Source organism: Cololabis saira, chromosome 8 (genome assembly GCF_033807715.1).
Source record: "Cololabis saira isolate AMF1-May2022 chromosome 8, fColSai1.1, whole genome shotgun sequence".
Lineage (NCBI taxonomy): Eukaryota > Metazoa > Chordata > Actinopteri > Beloniformes > Belonidae > Cololabis > Cololabis saira.
The window spans coordinates 38,089,860-38,111,724 of NC_084594.1; the positions used below are offsets into that span (position 1 = coordinate 38,089,860).

At 43.6% G+C, this 21,865-nt stretch overlaps 1 protein-coding gene across 1 annotated transcript; it reads left to right on the forward strand.

Annotated features, from left to right (window-relative positions):
- Nucleotides 1-5,430: 5,430 nt before the first annotated feature.
- Nucleotides 5,431-20,454, forward strand: LOC133448938 (bactericidal permeability-increasing protein-like). Its single transcript, XM_061727960.1, has 16 exons — nt 5,431-5,499; nt 7,476-7,583; nt 7,673-7,787; nt 7,879-8,010; nt 8,092-8,247; nt 8,347-8,410; nt 16,114-16,174; nt 16,255-16,346; nt 16,426-16,602; nt 16,688-16,747; nt 16,855-17,022; nt 17,103-17,170; nt 17,251-17,293; nt 17,371-17,434; nt 20,052-20,128; nt 20,224-20,454. Exons 2-16 carry the CDS (start codon nt 7,484-7,486, stop codon nt 20,263-20,265), a joined length of 1,419 nt encoding a protein of 472 aa, XP_061583944.1. The 5' UTR covers nt 5,431-5,499; nt 7,476-7,483; the 3' UTR covers nt 20,266-20,454.
- Nucleotides 20,455-21,865: the final 1,411 nt, after the last annotated feature.

The following is a 21,865-nucleotide window of genomic DNA, read 5'->3' on the forward strand; positions in this document are numbered from 1 at the left end:
GTCAGCTGTCCAACAGCTACCATCAGCTCATCTTTGCATTCACCAATACACAGCTTATCCTGCTGGAACTTGAGGGAGAGGGACTGTAGGATCTCCCCAGTATCAAGCATGTTGGCAAGGAAACAGTGAAACCGCTCTGTGCATGCATGTTTTAGGTAACTGTCATCACTTGTAGCTAGTTGAATTTTAATTGCAGGCAACAGTCTCCATATTTTCAATAGAGTCTCCTGTCTCCATGCAGACCATCTAATATTGTGAAACTTTCCTAGTTTGACACAGGCAATGCCATTCTCACTACATATTTTCTGTAGTTCTGCTGTATGTTTTGCCGCCCCCTTCTGCAAATAAAAGCTTACCAGCCTGACAACAGAACGATTAAAAGTCTCACAGTACGGTACCATGCGATCAGCTGACTTGGCGCAGTTCTCCAGCGGTTGTGCTGTACACAGAACGTGCACAAGGGAATCCCAGACGACCACCTTCTGACGTAATTTAGGAATGACGCCGTTGTATACTCCCACGTTAACAGCTGCCCCGTCTGTGCACACGGAGACCAACTTTGTCTTCCACTCATCCGCTAAACCACATTGCTGGAATAGCTGCACAAGTCCATCCACAATGTGCTGTGCTGATCGATTTGTCCCCAGATTAATTAACCCAAGGAAATCCGAGTTAAACTCTCCATTGCTAGACACAGACACAATGTACACAATCTCTTGCTCCATTTTGTTTATGTCTTCTGATCCGTCAAACATCAGTCCCCAAAATTCAGCTGCTTTTAACTTTTCACACAGTTCGGAGCTGATTGTCTGCGCAATGGTCTGCATGATGCGGGACCCGCCTTTGCGTAAATGATACGCACTTCAAACTTCAACCCGAGTCTCTTGAACAGCGGAATGTCCTCTTCAAATGAACTCATAGGCCGTGCATGTTTCGCTTTATGAAAGGCCAACAGAAATAAATTACACAGTGCTTGGCGCTGCTCTTCATTTATTTTGTCCTGCCACCTGTCAAGTGGGCGACTCCGATCCTTATTTATTGTTTCAACTATGTTGACATGCTCTTTGCTTTTCTCGTGCTTATCAAAATGTGGGTGACTGAAATTCTTTGTCCCTGTATAAAAGTTGCAGTTTTTATCGGCCAGGTTGGGATGCTCAGGGCATATTTTGCACCACATCTCGCTGCGTTCATCATTGGTTTCGAGCCAACCAACCTAATGCAGCCACTTCTCGGCAAACACACATTTTCTTTCTGGCAGCGGTTCAGTTTGGAGTCTTTTTGGTGGTGGTGGAACGCCAAAATAATTACTGAGCGTCGCTTGCTTCTTGGACATTTTGACGAGACGTGTCGGGGTTTGTTCAGTAAAGCTGCTTGTGATGATAGATCCTAAAGCCTGAATTGTGGTTCTGCTTTAAATCGACGCAGAGCCTACGCCGTAGGGTACGCGGTGACGCGCAAATACGGTGTGTGTCATCGCGTACCCTACGCCGTAAGCTCTGCGTTGGTGTAACGCGGAACCATAAATCAGCCTTCACATCTCTTTCTGCCCAACCCACCGCTGCAACAAGCATGGAGGGGGAGTAAGGACGCGCTGTGATTGGCCAGTACCAACTTTGAGTGGCAATTCTGGGGAAAAGCTCTCGCAATAGATTTTTTAAAGGGGACCTATTATGAAAAACACGTTTTTTCTTGTTTTAACATATATAAAGTGGTCTCCCCTCACCCTGCCAACACAGGGGAGATGAAATCCCATGAATTTCTGCAAGGTCTGTGACCCCCGCCCGGCAGAATCCCACGTAACGACGGGAGCAGATTTCCATAGGTCGGCCTCCGCTGCTGAAACCACGCCCACAACTAACTCAGCCGGCTGGAGCTTCAGCCATTGTTTAGAAGCGGTGGCTGTTTGAACAGCGAGGGGACAGTAAAAATTAGGTTTTACATCAACACTTACCCTCATAAAAGGATCAGTTCCCACAGTACGGACCCGGCAACTGCACACGAGGCAGCAGTAAGTGACGTTATTTATTTTTTTTGTTATTTATATTTGTCTAAAGTATGATCTTTGCATGGGTTAAGTATTTAGCTTAACTCCGGAGCACCGGAGCTGCTGCCGGAGCTGCTCACGGACAGGACCGTCGAGGAGCCCCGGGCCCGGAGCTCCGGACTCGGGGCTCCGGCGGCTCTATTAGTACCGTAATACATTTTTCTTCTCTTTATGGTTTCAGATTTTCCAAGCAATGCACCTGAAGCTGTTCAACGACACATTCAGAAGACGCACGGTCCTTCCTTGAGCCAGCAATGTTATTTATATATTTTAACAATAAAGTTGCCATTTGTGAAAATTCAGTGTTGTGATTTCTTTACAGTTAACATGATTCATTTGTCTTGTAACATAAGAAGTGAAATGATGAGGAATTGGAGTAAATAACCGTGGTGTACCTGTTTAGAATTAAATGAAATCTTCCTGTGTGAAGACGAGGTGACTAAAGGCTGATTTATGGTTCCGCGTTACACCAACGCAGAGCCTACGGCGTAGGGTACGCGTCGATTTAACGCAGAACCGTGGACACGCTTTGCTACACAGCCGCTGCTCTTCTCTTCGCTTTGTTCCCTCCCCTCCTACACGTCATTCAGGCAGCCAATCAGCGCAGAGCCTCATTATCATAGCCTCCCCTCCCGTCAGAATGAAGCACAGAAAAAGGCTTTAGAAGCGGTAAAACTAGAGACATGGCCCACAGGCTGAATTTCTGATTTATGTAGAAAAAACAAGCTTTAGATTGTTTTTAAGACATTCAAGGCCTTTTTAAAATATACATTAAATGCCATAATATGTCCCCTTTAATATTAGTATTCTGCTCTGGCCACAACCAATAATATGAGCCCCAGCTGTTGGTACGCAAAAGCGCTTCGCAGCACAAGATTGACAGCACACTGGGGATTTTGACGGCGCATGCGTTCTGGCGGCCCACTTATGTGCAGCCCTGGTTATTAGGGCCCGAGCACTGACAGTGCGAATGCCCTATTGTATCTGTAGGAATACTTTTCGTTTTTCTCGTTTTTCTTTTTCCAACAAAATGAGGGCCTTTTTGCCCCCCTAAACGTGCCCCAAAAGTCACCAAATTTTGCACACAAGCCAGGCCTGACGAAAAATTCGATATTTAATGGTTTGCATTAATGGGCGTGGCCTAATGGCTCAACAGCGCCCCCTAGAAAACTTTGTGCCTCAAGCCCCACAATACGGTTTGACGTACATGCACGAAAATTGGTACACACCTGAATCATGTCACAACTTAAAGAAAAGTCTCTTGGCGCCATGGCTGAAACTGAACAGGAAGTCGGCCAGGGTGCGAGGGCCCGTTCATCGCTACTTGCAGCTTTAATTTTATTATTAGTATCGTATTTTCGATCCTTCTTGACTTCTATCAGAAGTGAAAACACTGACTGATGACAGCGGGCTCTGTTCAGAACTCTAGACTAGAGCAGTCCGCCATTTCCGGTTGTTCTTCTTTTCTTTCTGGGTAACATCACATATTAGCGCCACCTGCAGTTATCAGGATGTTTTACGTATTAGCATCCAACATTATGCCAGACTGTTGAGCAAGAAAAATAAAAGTTTCTTGTTCTGCTGAGCGAGAAAAATAAAATAAAAATTACATTCCACACATCACACAACTCTTTTCTGTACATGATAATGAAAAAGGGATTAAAACAATAAATCAATACATCAATTAAAGGGGTCCTACAGCATCTGGTACCTATCCATCATTCTAATTTACAACTTAACAAATTAATCGATCAAAGGGTGGAAATCCCCCAACAACCCTAGTTCCATAGGTCAAAAGGTCACTGGTGAAATGTCACTTTTCAAACTCAATTGGGCAGTTAGTCTGACGCAACAGGGCACATTTTCGTTTTTTCTTGCTTTATCAAATGTACCACAATTTTGCAAGAGGATGCTTTTGAAATAAGAATTTGAAGAAATTTCTGAATTACAAAGTTTGATTGAGCCACAACATTTACCGTACAAATATTGACACAGCTCAGTAACGTTTGCATGAAACCTTTTCAGACATCTTAACAAAGGTTTTGACAGTTGGTTCAAAGCTTCTGCAGGTTATGTTACTCCAGGTTTCTTATGTCACTAGTAAGTTTTTCATTTTAACAAATTCACTTTTTCTAGCTTTTAACAGCTAGCTGTAAGTTTGCCTTGTGGGTCCAATTTTATTGTTGTAGTAATTGTAAATATCTTTTTCCTTCAACTTCATTTTGTTTACGTCAAATTTTTACATTTCACTTAAAAGTCTTTCATGAATTTAAGAGAGTGGGGTGAAACATTTCAGCTGATATTTTGTCTCTTTCTTCTTGTGAACAGGTCTCGAGCTGGTGCAACAGTCATCTCTCAATATGATCCACATGTTCTGTTAAGGGAGGTCAGGAGGCAGGCCGATACCTGCACCTTCGTCTACCTCAGCCCTTTGTAAAATGTCTGCACTGTTGTTGCAGACATTTTGACGGGAAAATATGCTAATCTCCTGATATTTTTCCTTACAGAAATTTTTTTGTAAACATTTCAATTATGTTTCAATTGATGACAAAGTGGGTCTCCTCTACTTATATTTATTGCTCAGAAGCTTTCATAGATATTGCTTTGTATCAATCATCTGTCTAAAATCACCTGAAATGCAGAAATAGATTTTTACATTGAAGAGCCCATTCACCATAAAATCTAATGAGCTCATCTGTATTACTGAAATTTAAAAAAATAAGAAAAAACCTCAAGAGATAGCACTTTGAAGAGAAAATCAAACGGGCAAATGATCAGAAGAAAATAGAAGAATAAAACAAATACAATGTTTCTGGGAAACACTGACACAAGCACCCTGGCACAAGAACGTGAACTCCAGCCATGATGACATTAACCGTCGCATTAAAGCTGCAAGGTAAAAGAAGTGGCCTATGTGGTTTAATTGGAGATCTGCTTTTGTGATGACACAATAATAGTTAATGAAAAACCATCCCACAGTTGGCAACAAAAGCTGCTGTAACCACATTTAATTAAAACAGCCGTAGAGAGACGGACATGGCTGAATGTGTTTAAATGTTTTATATTTTAGAAACGGTTTGAGAAACCTGCTCTCATTGTTTGTGCTCGGTGGAAATGTGAACGTGAGGAACTACAAAAGCAGAAACAGCAGCAACAACACAAAAGCAAACAAACACCAAAATAAAATTAATAAATAAGGTTCCACACACAATGTTGTGTCATTTAGTTTTCAAACAGTCAGTTGAGCCGTTACGTAAATGAAGAAACGTAAATGAAGAAACGTGACAGTGAAAGTTTGCTTCAGAGTTGTAGGTTGTTCCCCTCACTGACATCACTTCCAGATGAGAGAATAAATTAAAAGCCATGCCTCTCACTTCCACCTTCACTGCACCTTGTCGGAGGTCAGACTTGCAGAAAGAAACAGATCATCTGTTCCTGACAATCTGCTGCTTCAGGTAAGACTGAGAGTATGTTTTTAGACAAGTTTCAAGAAATCCAAATGCTTTATCTCTCTAAAGATAGTCACTCTATTTATATTTATTATTATTATTTATTTAATACACACCTCCAAAAAAAGTAACTGTAAACTCAGAAAATTGGAGCAGGGTTCAGTGTCAAGTTTACTGTTGATTCTAATCCGCTGTTAAATATCTGCAAAATTTGTTTTACTCACAGTTGTCTTTGTTTTCGTAATGTTGTTGTGAGCGACAAAGCCTGTTAAGCATGAGGACACAAAGATTTTAAAGAAAAAGAGGGTTTTATTCCCAAAGGCAGCACGGTGGCTTAGTGGTTAGCACTAAGAAGGTCCCGGTTCGACTCCCAGGCCCAGCAGGGTCTTTCTGTGTGGAGTTTGCATGTTCTCCCCTTGCTTGCGTGGGTTTCCGCCGGGTACTCCGGCTTCCTCCCATAGTCCAAAAACATGCATACTAGGTCACTTGATCATTCTAAATTGCACGTAGGTGTAGGTGTGAGTATGTCTGGTTGTTTGTGGGGGACTGCGGGTGGAAACTAGCATCTCTGCTAAACCCGGTGTATTCACACTGCTTAATGTAGTGTGCATTAATATGCATTGTCCCGTCTAAATAAACTTTGAAAAAACTTTGAAATAAGGAACTTCTAACAAAATGGGCCCTTAAAAAGAGGTAAAAAAAGAAAGAAACTCAACAACAACCACCACACTGAAACAAAACCAAACTGACCTAACTGAACAAACACACACAAGGAGCTTAAATACTGGCTGATCAGACCAATGACACACAGGGTTAAGACACTAAATATTGCTACACAAATAATCTGAACAAACAGTGAGGATGGCAGTTTCTCTAACTTATTTCCTAAATACAAAATTAGACTAATGAACTTAAATTATAGTGAATATTTACACAAACAACCTATGATTTCCCCCAATGATATAGCTGCCTTTGGTACAGTCCCAATCGCCTTATTTTCCTGTAGCTGCATCCTGGAGTCTCCCAACATCCCCCTCAGCCATGGCTCGCCGCACCAATAAACCATAAACAAAAGTTGAATATACAAAGTAAACCAAATATGCGCGCTACAAATGGAACTTACGCATTTCAACATAATATGAATAAAAGGTGTGTACAAATTAAACCAAAGTATCAGTGGTTGATGTTACCGCCACTTATAGCTGTGGGGCTGCAGGTGCGGCTATCACAGTTGTCCAAAGAAAAAATGTGGATCAGTATTACGTGACTTTAATACAAATTGCATTACACAATGTCCCTGTCAGTGGTGGATGTGTTTGGGAACTTGCATTCACATATACACATATACATATAGAAAAAACATATACTCTCAGGGGACAAATATAAACAAATTGGTTTAAACCAATGGTTTGGTTTAAACCATTGGTTTAAGGTATCTTTGTTAGCAGTAGTTTGTACATCGTTTTAATCCTAATGTTTGTGTTCTGTTTGCACAACCTGGAAGGTTTCTGCCCTTACTCCAATGAGCATGCATGGAGCAGACAAAAGTTGTGGGTTAGACCTTGAACATCAGCCTAATTTAATAAATCATGTGGTTTCATCTGAGGTTTGACAGTTAGTTCTTTCATAGGCCTCCCCCATCCTAAAATACCAAACATGCTCAACCAAAGTCTCCTTTTGGGACACCGGCAACTTCAAACCTGGAGTTTACCACATTTCCATGTAGTTAAAAACATAAAACACAGAAAATCAGGTTTTGGTATTTAATGTTCAAAAGTCACAATCATTCTTTATTTTTACTTCAGTAAGGCACTGAATGTGACACTGGTGTATGTGACATGTATATTTGACCTTGTCTTGATTTGGGTTTTACTGACATTTTTCTGAGAATTCTTCACAAAGTAGAAGCTTCACCTGGTTTAGCCTGCTATCTTATTAAAATAAGGAAGGTTTGCTGATGATTTTGTTGTTTATTCTCCCAGAAGTCAAGATGTTGATCTGCTTTCTGACCCTGGTGGCTCTTATACCCACGTCCTCAAGCATCAACCCCGGAGTAAAGGTCAGGCTGACAGAAAAAGGCCTTGAGTATGGTAAGCCTCGCAGCTGAAACTTCCTCTTTCATTCATATGATCTCTACAGAGTTTAATCATCGTTATCAAATGTTCCTCCCTTCTGTTAGGCAGGGTACTGGGCATGGCTGCCTTACAGCAGAAACTCAAATCCATCGATATCCCTAATTTTTCTGGGAAAAAGAGGGTGCGTCCCGTTGGCAAGGTCAGGTACAGCTTCTCAAAGTAAGGCAGCAGTTTATTTGATGCTTTTATAACTTCTGTTAAAAACTGGGGGCCTAACTATCCTAACGTAACATAACTGGGATTCTTCTAGTATTCGAATACTGAATGTGGGATTACCGCGGTCTTCAGTGACTCTTGTGCCAGGAACCGGAGTTAGAATGAGGATCACTAATGCCTTCATCAATCTGCGTGGAAACTGGAGGGTCAAGTTCTTTCGATGGATGTGAGTGAAAAAGATAAATTCTTTTTAAAACACAATGCAACTCAAACTTCTTCTGCAGCACTGACTTGTGTCTCTCAACAGAAGGAAGAGTGGCTCTGTTTCTTTGAACGTCAATGGGCTTACAATCAGCACAAGCATTGGAATCAGGAGTGATGCGATGGGCCGACCGGAGGTCAGTAGCGTCAACTGTGCTGCCAGAGTTGGCAGCGCCAGAGTCAAGTTCCATGGTGGAGGCAGGTAAGAGAAGCCTGCTGCAGCAGGGTTGAACCTGCAGGAGGGATTGTGAATGTTTTTACACTTTTTACTTACGATGTCTGTGGTCATTTTTTCTTTTAGCTGGCTGTACAATCTCTTCAGAAAATTCATTAGCAGGGCTTTGCGTAAAGCAATGGAGAAAAAGGTGAGGAATAACCAGCCAATAAAGTGACTAAAACCCCTCTCTGGGGTCATGCACACACATGGCAATTCATAGTTTAAAGGGGACCTATTATGGCATGTAATGTATATTTTAAACAGGCCTTGAATGTCTTAAAAACAATCTAAAGCTTGTTTTTTTCTTCATTCACTATCAAAACAAATGCACGCGACGGGGACAGGATCTTTCCGGCAGTACGCGCTGGTGCTCATGGGAAATGTAGTGTTCTTTCTGGTAAAGCACTGCCGCTTTTGTCCAAAGGAGCCGCCAAACTCAACAAAAGCTGAAAGTTACATTGTGCTGCTTTAACTGTAAAGAAATCACAACACTGAATGTTCCCAAATGGCAACTTTATTGTTAAAAAAATAACATAACATATACAAATAACCATACACTGTTTATATACACCAAGTTGTATATAAATAACATTTACGCACTATTGCTGGCTCAAGGAAGGACCGTGCATCTTCTGAAGGTGTCGTTGAACAGCTTCAGGTGCATTGCTTGGAAAATCTGAAACCATAAACAGAAGAAAAATGTATTACTAATAGAGCTCTGGTGTTACCCGTTAGGTAACACCGGAGCTCTATTAGTAATACATACTGTCTACACTTACCGCTGACTCGTGTGCAGTTGTCGGGTCCGTACTGTTGGTACTGATCCTTTTATGATAAAACCTAATTTTTACTGTCCCTCGTTGTTGAAACAGCCACACGATAAGCCGCTTCGAAACAATGGCGGAAGCTCTGGCCGGCGGAGTTAGTTGTGGGCGTGGTTTCAGCAGCAGAGCCCGACCTATGGAAATTGCTCCCGTCGTTACGTAAGGACGGGAGCAGAATCTGAATGGCTCGTAAAAGTCACATGACACTGGAAGGATCATCCGGGTGGGCTGTACAGACACTGCAGAATTCGGTTGCTTTACTTCTCTGTGTTGGCAGGCTGAGGGGAGACCACTTTATATATGTTAAAGCAAGAAAAAACGTGTTTTTCATAATAGGTCCCCTTTAATGTTCCAAACAGAACAAGCAGATCGTTCAGATGAGTTCACATTTTGCCAGGATATCCTCATTTTTATACAATTCCAGAAGATCCGTATATGATCTGTCTTCACACCCCCACATAATCTCCAGCAGTCTTGTCGTATAGCGAGATGCCTAGATTTTATCTTTGGCGTCATAAAATAGCGAGTTAGGTTCTTCCAGCAGAACTCCCTCCATATTAATACATTTGTTGATGTACATTTTGTCTCACACATGTGGTACCACTCCTCCTCTTACATTTGGATTTTTAGTTCTGATTCCCATTTCTCTTTTATATAAAGTCTTGATTCCTTCCTGCTCTCACCCAAAGCTTGATATGAAGAAATGGCCTGAGGTCCTTTCTGTTTGTAGAACACCAATCACTTTATTTATAGTTTAATTTGACCTCATCTCTTTTGTGAAATAATCTCTCAACTGCAAGTATCTAAAGAAGTCAGTTTTCAAGGCAATACTTTGTCTTTAGAACTTCTAATACTGTACATATTGCTGAAGCACCTTTTGTTCTCATTCTTTGAATATTGGATCATACATCCCTGGCTTAAACTTTAAATGATACGTGAACTACCTCAGAGTGCATATATCCCTCTTAAGTCTGTACTTTTTCACTGCAGTGCTCTATATTCTAAATGCTACTGTATGAGCCATATTCATTTTGTATTATTTCCTGTAATTTTGCTCCATGCCACTAGGGGGCTATATTTGCTTTGTGGCTCAGCTGGGTCAGCTGGCTTATGCCATTTAACCTGGGAAACCCAAATACAGGTGCTGCTGATTTGAGAAGCAAACGTGTTCGACTAGTGCCTAGTGTTTGCATAGTATGTGGCTAGTTTGTGCATATGTTTTTGGGATGTGAGCAATTTGGTTTGTTGTTTTCGCTATGTATTATGAGTTAAAGTTAAGAAAATTAAACCTGCAAAGCAATTGTGAATCAAATACAACCTTTCGTTTGACATGTTCGGAGCGCACTAAACTAAATTCTCCATATTAGCAACCAGTACTAGACTTCGTTTAGGTTTTAGTCCGTAAAGCTACTATTGGGTTCATAGCATGTCTCAAAGTATCTATCAGATGTTTGTCCCCCACAAAATGTCTGTGTTTGAAAGCCCTGTAATTCCCTTTCCATTTTTTTCCATTTAGACTCATAGTCAGGTCTGCACCAACAGGCCAGATGTCTAAGTTGAGCTGCATAAAAATATTGTGTAAGGTTAGGGGTTTATATTTGGTGATAGAAAGATGCACTAAAGATTTACAGAAACATGACCCATCCCACAATATTCTGCCATAACACCTTAATATATATGTTAAATGAGCATGAGGCTCCTATTAAGAAATGAGACCCATTAGCGCCACCCTTCGCCACGACGGCCGTCGGGGGTACTGCAGCCAACAGCGAAGCCGGCACGGGAGAACGGGGAGAACGTGCATGCAGCGTCATGTGACGTCACATCCGCAGGACAGCGCGGGAAATTCCGGTCACCATTGCAGCACATTTTGCAGCACACAGCCTGTTCAAGGCAACGGAGAGATACACAAGAGGGCTCATTCGTTTTGGTTTGGAACGCTTCATCTGACATTATTACTAGAAAACTTAAAACGTATACAAATTTTTTTCATAAATCCTGCCTCAATCCTGCCTCATGCTCCTTTAAACACTATGCTAAACACACCTTCCCTCCATCCGCTGGCTTTTAAACGTATTACCCAGGCACATTAGTGAAACGATCGTTCACTTTGTGAGACAAGCGCCAAATTTTGCACAAAGTATGTTCTAGGTCTACTTTTTCAAAAAAGCCCGTTAGCCACGCAAAAAAAAAAAAAGAAATGGCTGCTGTTTTCCAAAATGGCTGCCACAAAAGCCGTTTTTATATGTTTTTTGACCTGGAATGTGATTGGAAAATCCAATTTTGATTATTCTGACATCAGACTATAATCTTGGGACCCCCCACCCCCTCCCCCATTAGCCATGCAAATAAAACAACAATATGGCTGCCATTTTCCAAAATGGCTGCAGGCAAAAGACAGTTTATATGGTTTTTGAACTGGATTGTGATTATATAATTAGATTTTGATTGTTTTGGCATCAAATTATATCCCATTTCTGTATCACATTTTTTCTAATCATCACAGTTGCAGGCACACAGCTGTGTGCACTGGAGGCCAAAACGGTAGCACTTGCATCTTCCGCAACATTCCTTTTTGCACTTGCACTTCGTGAGTTGTTCACAGCTCTGGGCAATTGGTGGGAGTGTCATCCAATTCAATTTTATTTGTATAGCGTCGAATACAACAGATGTTCTCTCTAGATGCTTTCCAGAGACCCAGAACATGACCCCCGAGCACTTATTACATAAACAATGGCAGGTAAAAACTCCCCTTTAGGAGGGAAGAAACCTTGAGCAGGACCAGGCTCATAAGGGGGGACCCTCCTGCCGAAGGCCAGACTGGGAGGGTCGGCAACGTCGGCAGCACACAGCAGGCATGTGGAAGCAGCAGAAGGATGCCCAGAGGGGGGGGGCGCAGGCAGGTGAAAGCAGCAGTGGGATGACCAGGGGGGGGGGTAGAGGAGATTCGCCCTGAGTACCTCAAGTCTCTGGATGTCGTAGGGCTGTCTGGTTGACATGCCTCTGCGACATCGCATGAAGGAAGGGGACAGTACCGCTGGAGTGGCAAACCGGGGTGATGGTCCCTCTCTTTAAAAAGGGGGACCGGAGAGTGTGTTCCACCTATAGGGGGATCACACTTCTCAGCCTCCCCGGGAAAGTCTACGCCAGGGTACTGGAGAGAAGAATACGGCCGATAGTTGAACCTCGGATTCAGGAGGAACAATGCGGTTTTCGTCCCGGTCGTGGAACACTGGACCAGCTCTATACCCTCCGCAGGGTGCTCGAGGGTTCATGGGAATTAGCCCAACCAGTCTACATGTGTTTTGTGGATCTGGAGAAGGCGTTTGACCGTGTCCCTCGTGCCATTCTGTGGGGGGCGCTCAGTGAGTATGGAGTCCGGGGCCCTCTACTAAGGGCTGTCCGGTCTCTATATGATCGGAGCAGGAGTCTGGTTCACATTGCCGGCAGTAGATCAGACTTGTTCCCAGTGCATGTTGGACTCCGGCAGGGCTGCCCTTTGTCACCGGTCCTGTTCATCATTTTTATGGACAGGATTTCTAGGCGCAGCCAGGGGCCGGAGGGGATCCGGTTTGGGAACCACAGGATTTCGTCTCTGCTTTTTGCGGATGATGTTGTCCTGTTGGCTTCATCAGACCGGGACCTTCAGCATGTGCTGGGGCGGTTTGAGGCCGAGTGCGACACGGCAGGGATGAGAATCAGCACCTCCAAGACCGAGGCCATGGTTCTCGACCGGAAAAGGGTGGCATGCCTTCTCCGGGTGGGTGGAGAAGTCCTGCCTCAGGTGGAGGAGTTCAAGTATCTCGGGATCTTGTTCACGAGTGAGGGAACGATGGAGCGGGAGATTGACAGACAGATCGGTGCAGCGTCCGCGGTCGATGTACCGGACCGTCGTGGTGAAGAAGGAGCTGAGTCGAAACGCGAACCTCTCGATTTACCGGTCAATCTACGCACCTACCCTCACCTATGGTAATGAGTAGTGACTGAAAGGATAAGATCGCGGATACAAGCGGGCGAGATGAAATTACTCCGCAGGGTGGCTGGACACTCCCTTAGAGATGAGTTTCCTCCGCAGGGTGGCTGGACGCTCCCTTAGAGATAGGGTGAGGAGTTCGGTCACCCGGGAGGAGCTCGGAGTCGAGCCGCTGCTCCTTCACATTGAGAGGAGTCAGCTGAGGTGGCTTGGACATCTGTATCTGATCCTCCTGGACGCCTCCCTAGGGAGGTGTTCCAGGCATGTCCCTCCTCCCTAGGGAGGTGTTCCAGGCATGCCCCTCCTCCCCAGGGAGGTGTCCCAGGCATGTCCCTCCGGGAGGAGACCCCGGGGAAGACCCAGGACACGCTGGAGAGACTATGTCTCTCGGCTGGCCTAGGAACGTCTCGGACTCCCGCCGGAAGAGCTGGAGGAAGTGTCTGGGGTGAGGGAAGTCTGGGCATCTCTGTTGAGACTGCTGCCCCCGCGACCCGGGAACGGATAAGCGGCGGACGATTAGGGCTGCAACGATTCATCGACGTTGTCGACAAAAATCGATAATCAAAATCGTCGACAATGAATTCCATTGTCGACAATTGTCGCCAGACGTGTTTTTCCAACGGAGTGAGGCTTCTCACTTCAATACAATCTCTGTCGAGTCGCGCATGCATGATAGCGTCTCAGCGCAGCTGCGCGTAATAAAACTTCAAAAGTTTGGGAGTCTTTTAGCCTCGTGAATAAAAGGTGAATAAAAAGATTACTTGCCAGGTTTGCAAAAGCCGACGTTGCTTTTCACGGGAGCACGTCGGTAATGCATTTGAAGAGAAAGCACGTCGGAGTGCTGAACGAAACGGACTCGCCTTGGTAAGATATTAAGCGTATTTTGGCTTTAAAAGCTTTAACGTTATGCCTGACAAAGTATTAAATTAAGTCAGATATTTGGAGAAACTGCGTTTAGTGTCTATGGCGCATTTTGGAAGGGAGACGCACGGGACCGCAGTCGGTCAGCAGTATTCTCTCCCTCCGCAATGTAATGGCCAAGCGATTCATTTGTTAAATTAATTCGTTTCATTCTAAACTTTGTTTATTTTATGTTATTTTTTAGTATTATTTGAGCCACTCACAGCTACTCTCGTTGATATAACCTCAATCCCATAATTGATGCAGCGCGAAAGGCGAAAAAAGGCTTGTGCGCTGATGACAATGATGGATTTGCATCTAACTTTCAGTCAGGTGCCTATGAAGTGTCAATTATCCATCAAGCTCCACAATGATCATGTTAACATTAAATCAGATAGATTTGTCTGGACTTTTCTCTTGCGGGTCGGGAGAAGACACTAAATCAATGCATCTTTATTGTGCGCCGTGCGGGCATGAATTCATGAGTTTTGCGGGAGGGGTGGGAGTGGAACACACACCTTGCGGGCAGTAATGGTCAGAAATTCAGCTGGAGCAGGATGAAGAAAACAGTCCCGCTATATCAGAGCTCTAGTACCATCTTTCTTGTGTTTATTATCATTTGCCACATAATTAATGCAACCTCATACTAAATTAAAAAAAAAAAAGACTAATTATCCGATTAGTCGACTAATCGTTTTAATAGTCGGTGACTAGTCGACTATTAAAATAGTCGTTAGTTGCAGCCCTACGGACGATGGATGGATGGATGGATAAAATATGTTCAGCAATTCAAGTTCTACACGGACAACCTTGTTTTAGCTTTCATAAGACAGCCATCTTGAAAAACGGCCGCCATCTTGGATTTTCAGGCGGCTAACGGGCTTTTCTGCATAAGTAGGTACTTGGCAATGTTCATGCAAAATTTGGTGCTTGTCTCACAAAGTGAACGATTCTCCTAAAAACCTGACTTAATTTCCCTCACTATATTGTTTGTTGTGTGGTTCACTGACGTCATGTCAGAAGTAAATGTTCCTACGGACCAAAACAAAGCTTATGTGACTCTTTCTCAAAGGTGAAAAAGCTGTGTGACTCTGGAGACAGACATGGAGTCATCTGCATAGAGCGGATGTCACCTTTCTGGCAGCAATTACAAAACAAAAACAAGTTTGATCTTATTAAAGAAAAGAAAGTTATGGATGAATCAAATTCTTTAAAGAAAATAGTTCCCCTTGTAATTAGGGCCCGAGCACTGACAGTGCGAAGGCCCTATTGTGTCTGTAGGAATTTTGCTCGTTATTTTTATTTTTCCGACTAAATGAGGGCCTTTTTGCACCCCTAAACGTGCCCCAAAAGTCACCAAATCTTGCACGCAAGCCAGGCCTGATGGAAAATATGTGATATTTAATGGTTTGCATTAATGAGCTAATGCCTAATGGCTCAACAGCGCCCCCTAGAAAACTTTGTGCCTCAAGCCCCACAATACGGTTTGACGTACATGCATTAAAATCGGTACACACCTGTATCATGTCGCAACTTAAAGAAGTCTCTTTGCACCATGGCCGAAACCGAACAGGAAGTCGGCCATTTTGAATTAATCGTGTAATTTTGGCTCAATTTATACCATTTCTTCGGCCGTTTCTTCGCCCGAACCGTAACGTGCACCCAGGTGTGTTATACATCAAAATGTGCGTCTCGATCCTGCGACGGTGGGCATTATTTTTCTCAGTCAAAAGCGTTACCGTGGCGACGATAGACGCCAAAAAGCGTGCCCCCCCTTCATCTGATTGGTCCATATTTCATAGTCCCTATTTTCTGCCATAACTTTTGAATGGTTTGACATAGAGTGTCGTGGGTGGTGTCTTCTGACTCGGTTTTGACTCCTTCACCTTAATCGGTGCAAATGAGCCCCGCCCCTTCTTCTGATTGGTCGATATTTGATTGAATGGTTTGACATAGAGTGTCATGGGTGGTGTCATCGGACTTAGTTTGGAGTCCTTGACCTTTATTGGTGGAAATTGCACGCGCAAGGGCCCATTCATCGCTGCTTGCAGCTTTAATTCGTGTTAGTTTTGAGGAGCCTTTTAACTTTATAAATCAACATCTAAGCGCTTGTTTTAGTTCTCTGTTATGATGTTTCTCCTTGGTTCTTTACAGATATGCCCTCTGGTCTCCAAAGCAGTATCTGGTTTAAATCCGGAGCTGAAAACTCTCAATGGTATAACTTTACATTTTTTAATAACCTAACCCTTTTTCTCTAATGAGAGGATGAAATAATAATCTTCTACCTTATTCCAGTTGTTGCCAAGGTTGACAAGCATGCAGAAATTGAATATTCCCTGGTGTCATCACCAACCATTTCAAAACCTGCGATAGAGCTCAACTTAAAGGTGAGGAGTTGGAAATCACTGCACATTCTCAGAGTCTGTAGATCTAACTTCATCTTCCATCGCATCTTCTTGTCGTTAGGGTGAATTCTACAACATTAGGAATCACCAGGAGCCTCCGTTCGCAGCAGCAGCCTTTTCCCTGCCACAACAGAACAACAAGATGTTGTACATTGGCATTTCTGCCTTCACCGCCAACTCGGCAGCATTCGTGTACAACAGAGCTGGCGTCCTCAGACTGTACATCACAGACGACATGGTCCGCACCATCCTTCTGCTTCTCTAGCACATCCATGTCCATGAGATCACTCTGATCTAAGACTTTTCTTGCTCTGTCACAACAGATCCCAAAGAGCTCTCCTGTACGACTCAGCACGAGAACATTCGGATTCTTCATCCCAGAGGTGACCTTAAATTTGTGATTTATAGATGTATTTGTTATATATTTATTTAGAGATGCAGAAATGCCTGTGTTGGCAGTAATGCATCACAGCTCTTTTTGTTTTATAAGATTGCCAAGAGATTCCCGGGTCTGATGATGAAGCTGCTCGTTAAGGCAGAGAAGAATCCCATCACCACTTTTGAACCCAACAACATGACGATTCAGGCCACCGCCGCTGTGACGGCCTACGCCATCCAACCCAACCGCCGACTTTCCCCTCTTTTTGTGCTACACTTGGTAAGTTTGAGGGCAATATTCTGAAAAGCTATTGTGATGGTTGGAAAAACACCTAAAACGTCCCACCGCTGTTTTTGCAGGACACCAGCGTGACAGCCAACATGGTCGTCAGTGGAATGAAACTTGTTGGGAAGGTCGGCCTGAACAAGTAAGAAAAACAGATGACTTTGACCTGGAGTTCCTTGAAAGGATGTGATCATAACATTATAATATTGTCCATTTTTGCAGAATGAGTCTCACCCTGGACAGAAGCTATGTGGGCCAGTTTCAGGTGAGAGCTGCATTTAATACACAAGACTATCTGTGAATATCTTCAGTTACTTAAACCAACATTACGCTTAATTGCAGGTCAGATTACTCGACAACATCCTCCCGCTGCTCACGAAGATGGTAGTGATACCCATAGTAAATGGTGAGATTGTTGTTTTTGGTTTTCAACCATAATTCAAAGATTTAACTACCCTGCAACTTTCCAAGGGCTCCACCTTCCTGACAGAACAGTTCAGGATGAGTGAGTTAAGCTGAGCTGTCAGAGCATCATTACACAGGTCATCGTCACAGAGACATTCAATGTTTAAATCTGTATCAAAGTTTATGTTACGGGGTGAGGTTTTGAACCCAAATGCAGCACACGGTGGTAGTTTGTCTGGTTTGCTTTATTACCTTCAACCGGGACGAAGAGCAGGCAGGAATGCAAGACAAGGATCAGGCAGCAATCGGTGTCAAGTTCGGAAGACAAGGTCAGGCAATGGAGAGCAGGAGACAATGCAGGATCGGCAACGGGAGGTCAAGACAGGGAATGCTGAAAGGTCTTACATCTACAAACAGAGTGACGATCTGGCAGTGAGGCCAACACACAGTCAAAGTTCAAGGGGCCGTCCTCGGGGCCGGGCAGACCGGCGAGACGGGTCGGGGGGCCGTCCTCAGGACTGAGCGGACGGCCATTCTCGGGACTGAGAGGACGGATCAGAGGGACGGTCTCGGGACTGAGCAGACGGGTCAGAGGGACGGTCTCGGGACTGAGAGGACGGATCAGAGGGACGGTCTCGGGACTGAGAGGACGGATCAGAGGGACGGTCTCGGGACTGAGCAGACGGGTCAGAGGGACGGTCTCGGGACTGAGCAGACGGATCAGAGGGAATCCGAGGGGCCGGCTTCGGGGGACTAAGGATACGAGGGGCCGGCTGAGGGGGACACCACCAACGTGAGGTCAAGACAGGGAATGCTGGACGATCTGGCAGTGAGAGTACAGGAGTGAGGAGCTTTTATGCTGTCCTGATTGCTGAGGAGCTGCAGCTGGGAGAGCAGGTGAAAGGAGTGAGTGATGAGGTGGGCGTGGCTAACGAGGTGGGCGTAGCTGGCAGATGGAGTGAGCAGGACAGAGGGGAGAGGAAAACCACTGAAGGCTGGAGAACCAACCATGACAGTTTAACATACTGCATATTCAACTGTTACCCACTTCTGGAGACTGAATGACTGAAATTACAGATGCATTGATGTGGGAAGAGCCCATCAGCGTCGGTGGACGTTCTTACTCCTTTCATTTAAAATCTAAAAGGACTTCAATGTTGCAAGCACGGTATTTTAATACATTTTGTTAACTGAATAAAATATCAGGCAGCCAGATATAGCGGGGCGGCAGTAGCTCAGGTGGTTGAGTGGGTCGTCCAATGATCGGAAGGTCGGCGGCTCGAATCCCGCCCGTCCCAGTTTGCTGTCGTAGTGTCCTTGGGCAAGACACCTTACCCACCTTGCCCCGTATGAATGTTGGTGTTGGGGCCGCTCGTGGCACAGTGGGTTAAGCAGCGGCTCATATACTGAGGCTACAGTCCTCCCCTGCAGCGGTCGCAGGTTCGAGTCCCGGCCTGCGCACCTTTGCTGCATGTTCTCCCCGTTCTCTCTCTCTACCCCTTTCATATCTGCACTCAATAAAGGGCCACTAGAGCCCAAAAAAATCTTTAAAAAAAAAAAAAAAAGAATGTTGGTGTTGGTCGGAGGGGCCGTTTGGCGCGATATGGCAGCCACGCTTCCGTCAGTCTGCCCCAGGGCAGCTGTGGCTACAAAACGTAGCTACCACCACCAGTGAGAATGTGTATGAATAATGATCTCTGTAAAGCGCTCTGGGTGCCTGGAAGGTAGAAGGGCGCTATATAAAACCAAGTCATTATTAGTGTTTCCAGGAGGAAGTGGTTATGGATAACGGATGTATTGATAGAGTAAAATAGTTGTTACTGTTGAGTTACATGTGGTAAAAATCTCCAAAACATATTAAAAAGCAAAAAAATGTCTGTCAAACATTAGTAAATAAGTTATGTTTTGCAAATATGAAAAGAAAAACTCACAATAAGCAACTTTAGAAGTCAAACTGATTACCTTGGTAACGTCTGATGTAAATTTCAAGGCCTAATGACTAATCCTCAAAGCCCAGATCTCTCCAGATGACAATTTCTGGTGCAATCTGCAAATTACGTTGATAGATTTAGCTAAATGAACCTCTTTTGCAGCCAAGAAATACATCTCCCTCATGTGTCTAACTGCTAAGTGGGTGGAATGACCATGACTTGGGTTTGTGTCACAGCCTTTGACCGCTGGACAGAAGGGTGGATTCAGGCATAAAGAAGTTCACGTTGAAGACTTCGCCACAGTCCTCACGGTCTCCTAACTTAAACTTCAGTAAAGATCTGCAGCCAGACCTCAGTGGAGCAGAACATCCAACCAAACCCAACGATGTCAGACCTTGAACTCTCTAGCATCAATATTTTACATGACCAAGTTCAGAGATGCTCTGTTCTGATTCATTATGATCCATTATGTTATTGTTGTAACTGTAATGAAGTCAGTGACTGGCTTCTTTGAGTTTAAATTTACACTTGTTTATTTTTCATGTTTATGTATATTTGCATTGCAAATTGCATTCTTTCCATAAACTTATCTCAGACAAGCACTGATGTCACTGTGCCGCTTCCTGCATGAGATTTCTGTGACTGATTGATCTAAAATTATCTAAAATGATCCATTTCTCATCACAGCTCAACTTGCTAAGGGTTTCCCACTTCCTGCACTTGGAAAGATGAGGCTCCAGAACACTCAGCTTCGAATCATGAAGGTTAGAGACACATGTGATGAAGCTGTGATGGATTTTCAAAAGATCAAATTTTGCAAGTATCACTATATTAATAAAGCTTGTGATGTTTTCTGCAGGACTTCCTGATGATCGGGACTGATGTTCAGTTCAAAATCTGAACTGGACTCGTACGACCAAAAGAGACTTCAGAGCGATCGATTATCACTTTCCTTCTGGACATCATGTCAGAGATTTTTCATTTTGCTTTCTTTGTATCGTCTTGCTTTGCCAGCCTTTTATGTTTATACACGACTTGTGGATATGACGCCAGAGTTACTCTCGTTCTGTTGTAAAAGTTAACGTTTTGTGGGATGAAGAAGGGTTTGTCTAAAGCAGATCGCAGACCAGATCAGCAGACCTTTAGTCTGATGACTGGTTAAATCCTCTCAAAATGTCTGACTTTATGGAGTGACTTGACAAATTACAGACTCCAAAAGAATCCAAAAATATGAAATTACATCAATCAAACATCGCAATCTTTGAAGAAAAAAAAAAGAGCAGCCAAGCTTATATTTCTTTAATCATTTCTACACTTTTAGCTCATCCAAACAGGATTTGAGTAACTTCTGTAGCAACATACACACAGAAATCTGCCATGTGGTGTCACTGGAGGCCGTCTGAGGGCCTGCGTCCATCACGCCGGCTCCTGGAGGTTCCATGGGACATCACCGATCCTCTCAGCCTGCTGTGACCTAGGGCTCGACCTCTCAAACTCTGCGAGTTCGCTGACAGGATCTAGACCAGTAACACAACACATCAACAAACCACTTACTAAATGTTGCTGAGCAGCGTCGCACCTCAGTTTCTGCTAAAACTGTTCAAATGAAATCAAACCGCTGAAAGAAAACCTTTCCTTGCTGTCGCTGACTCTGATGCTCTGAGGATTCATCACTGCTGGACATGTTTGACCTGATTTAAATAAAGGTTTGATGTCTTAAAATGTGGAATGTATTTATTTATTTCTTATTTATATCACCATTTGGTAAAATAAATGTATTTCATATTTTAAACATACTCTTACTGTTTTTAAGAAAATCAGCAACATTAATGCTGATATCACCATTTGAGTCAGACACTAAATGTGTTTGTCTTTAATAAACATTGTAAAAAGATGACACAACCCTCTTCCGAAAAAAATCTAATTGCTAAAAGAATTTTTCTATGATTTTAGGAGTAAATAACAATTAAACAATGAGAAACGTATCTTCCCTAAAAAAAAAAAAATCGTAGATGAGTGACGCAACAACCCTCATCAGATTTAGACGTTTCACAGTCCTACATGCAAGTAAATTACTAAATAGTTTATATTTTTCTTTGTACCATCCTAAAGAATTCAAACCAGTTTTTTTTAAAGTGGACAAAAATTGGTAAATATGCATAACTGTACAAACTCTGTGTTTTCCTGTGAGATCAACAGACTAAGATGATTATTATCACTTGAAAGTTGAAAACTGTGACATGACTGCGCACTGATGTGGTCGGGACAAAGCTGGAACATCAGCCGTCAGCGACCAGAGTTAATTCCCCTTCAGGGATTAATAATGTACTTTGAACTGAACTGAATACAGACATCTTTGGTAAATCCCTGTAATCACCAATAATATTCTCAAAGTCTCAAAGCATCCTCTTTGGGGAAAATCACTTTCGTATTGCCGTCGGTTCTGCCACACAGATCTGCAGCAGATCGTTTACTTTCCTGAATGCAGGTGGAGACCAGAG

Bases quoted from the DNA above. Each gene is read 5' to 3' on its own strand.
- LOC133448938 (XM_061727960.1), top strand. From the start codon at position 7,484: ATGTTGATCTGCTTTCTGACCCTGGTGGCTCTTATACCCACGTCCTCA. The intron at 8,411-16,113 runs GTGAGGAATAAC...GGTTCTTTACAG, and splicing joins GTAAAGCAATGGAGAAAAAG to ATATGCCCTCTGGTCTCCAA. The intron at 17,294-17,370 runs GTGAGAGCTGCA...GCTTAATTGCAG, and splicing joins GCTATGTGGGCCAGTTTCAG to GTCAGATTACTCGACAACAT.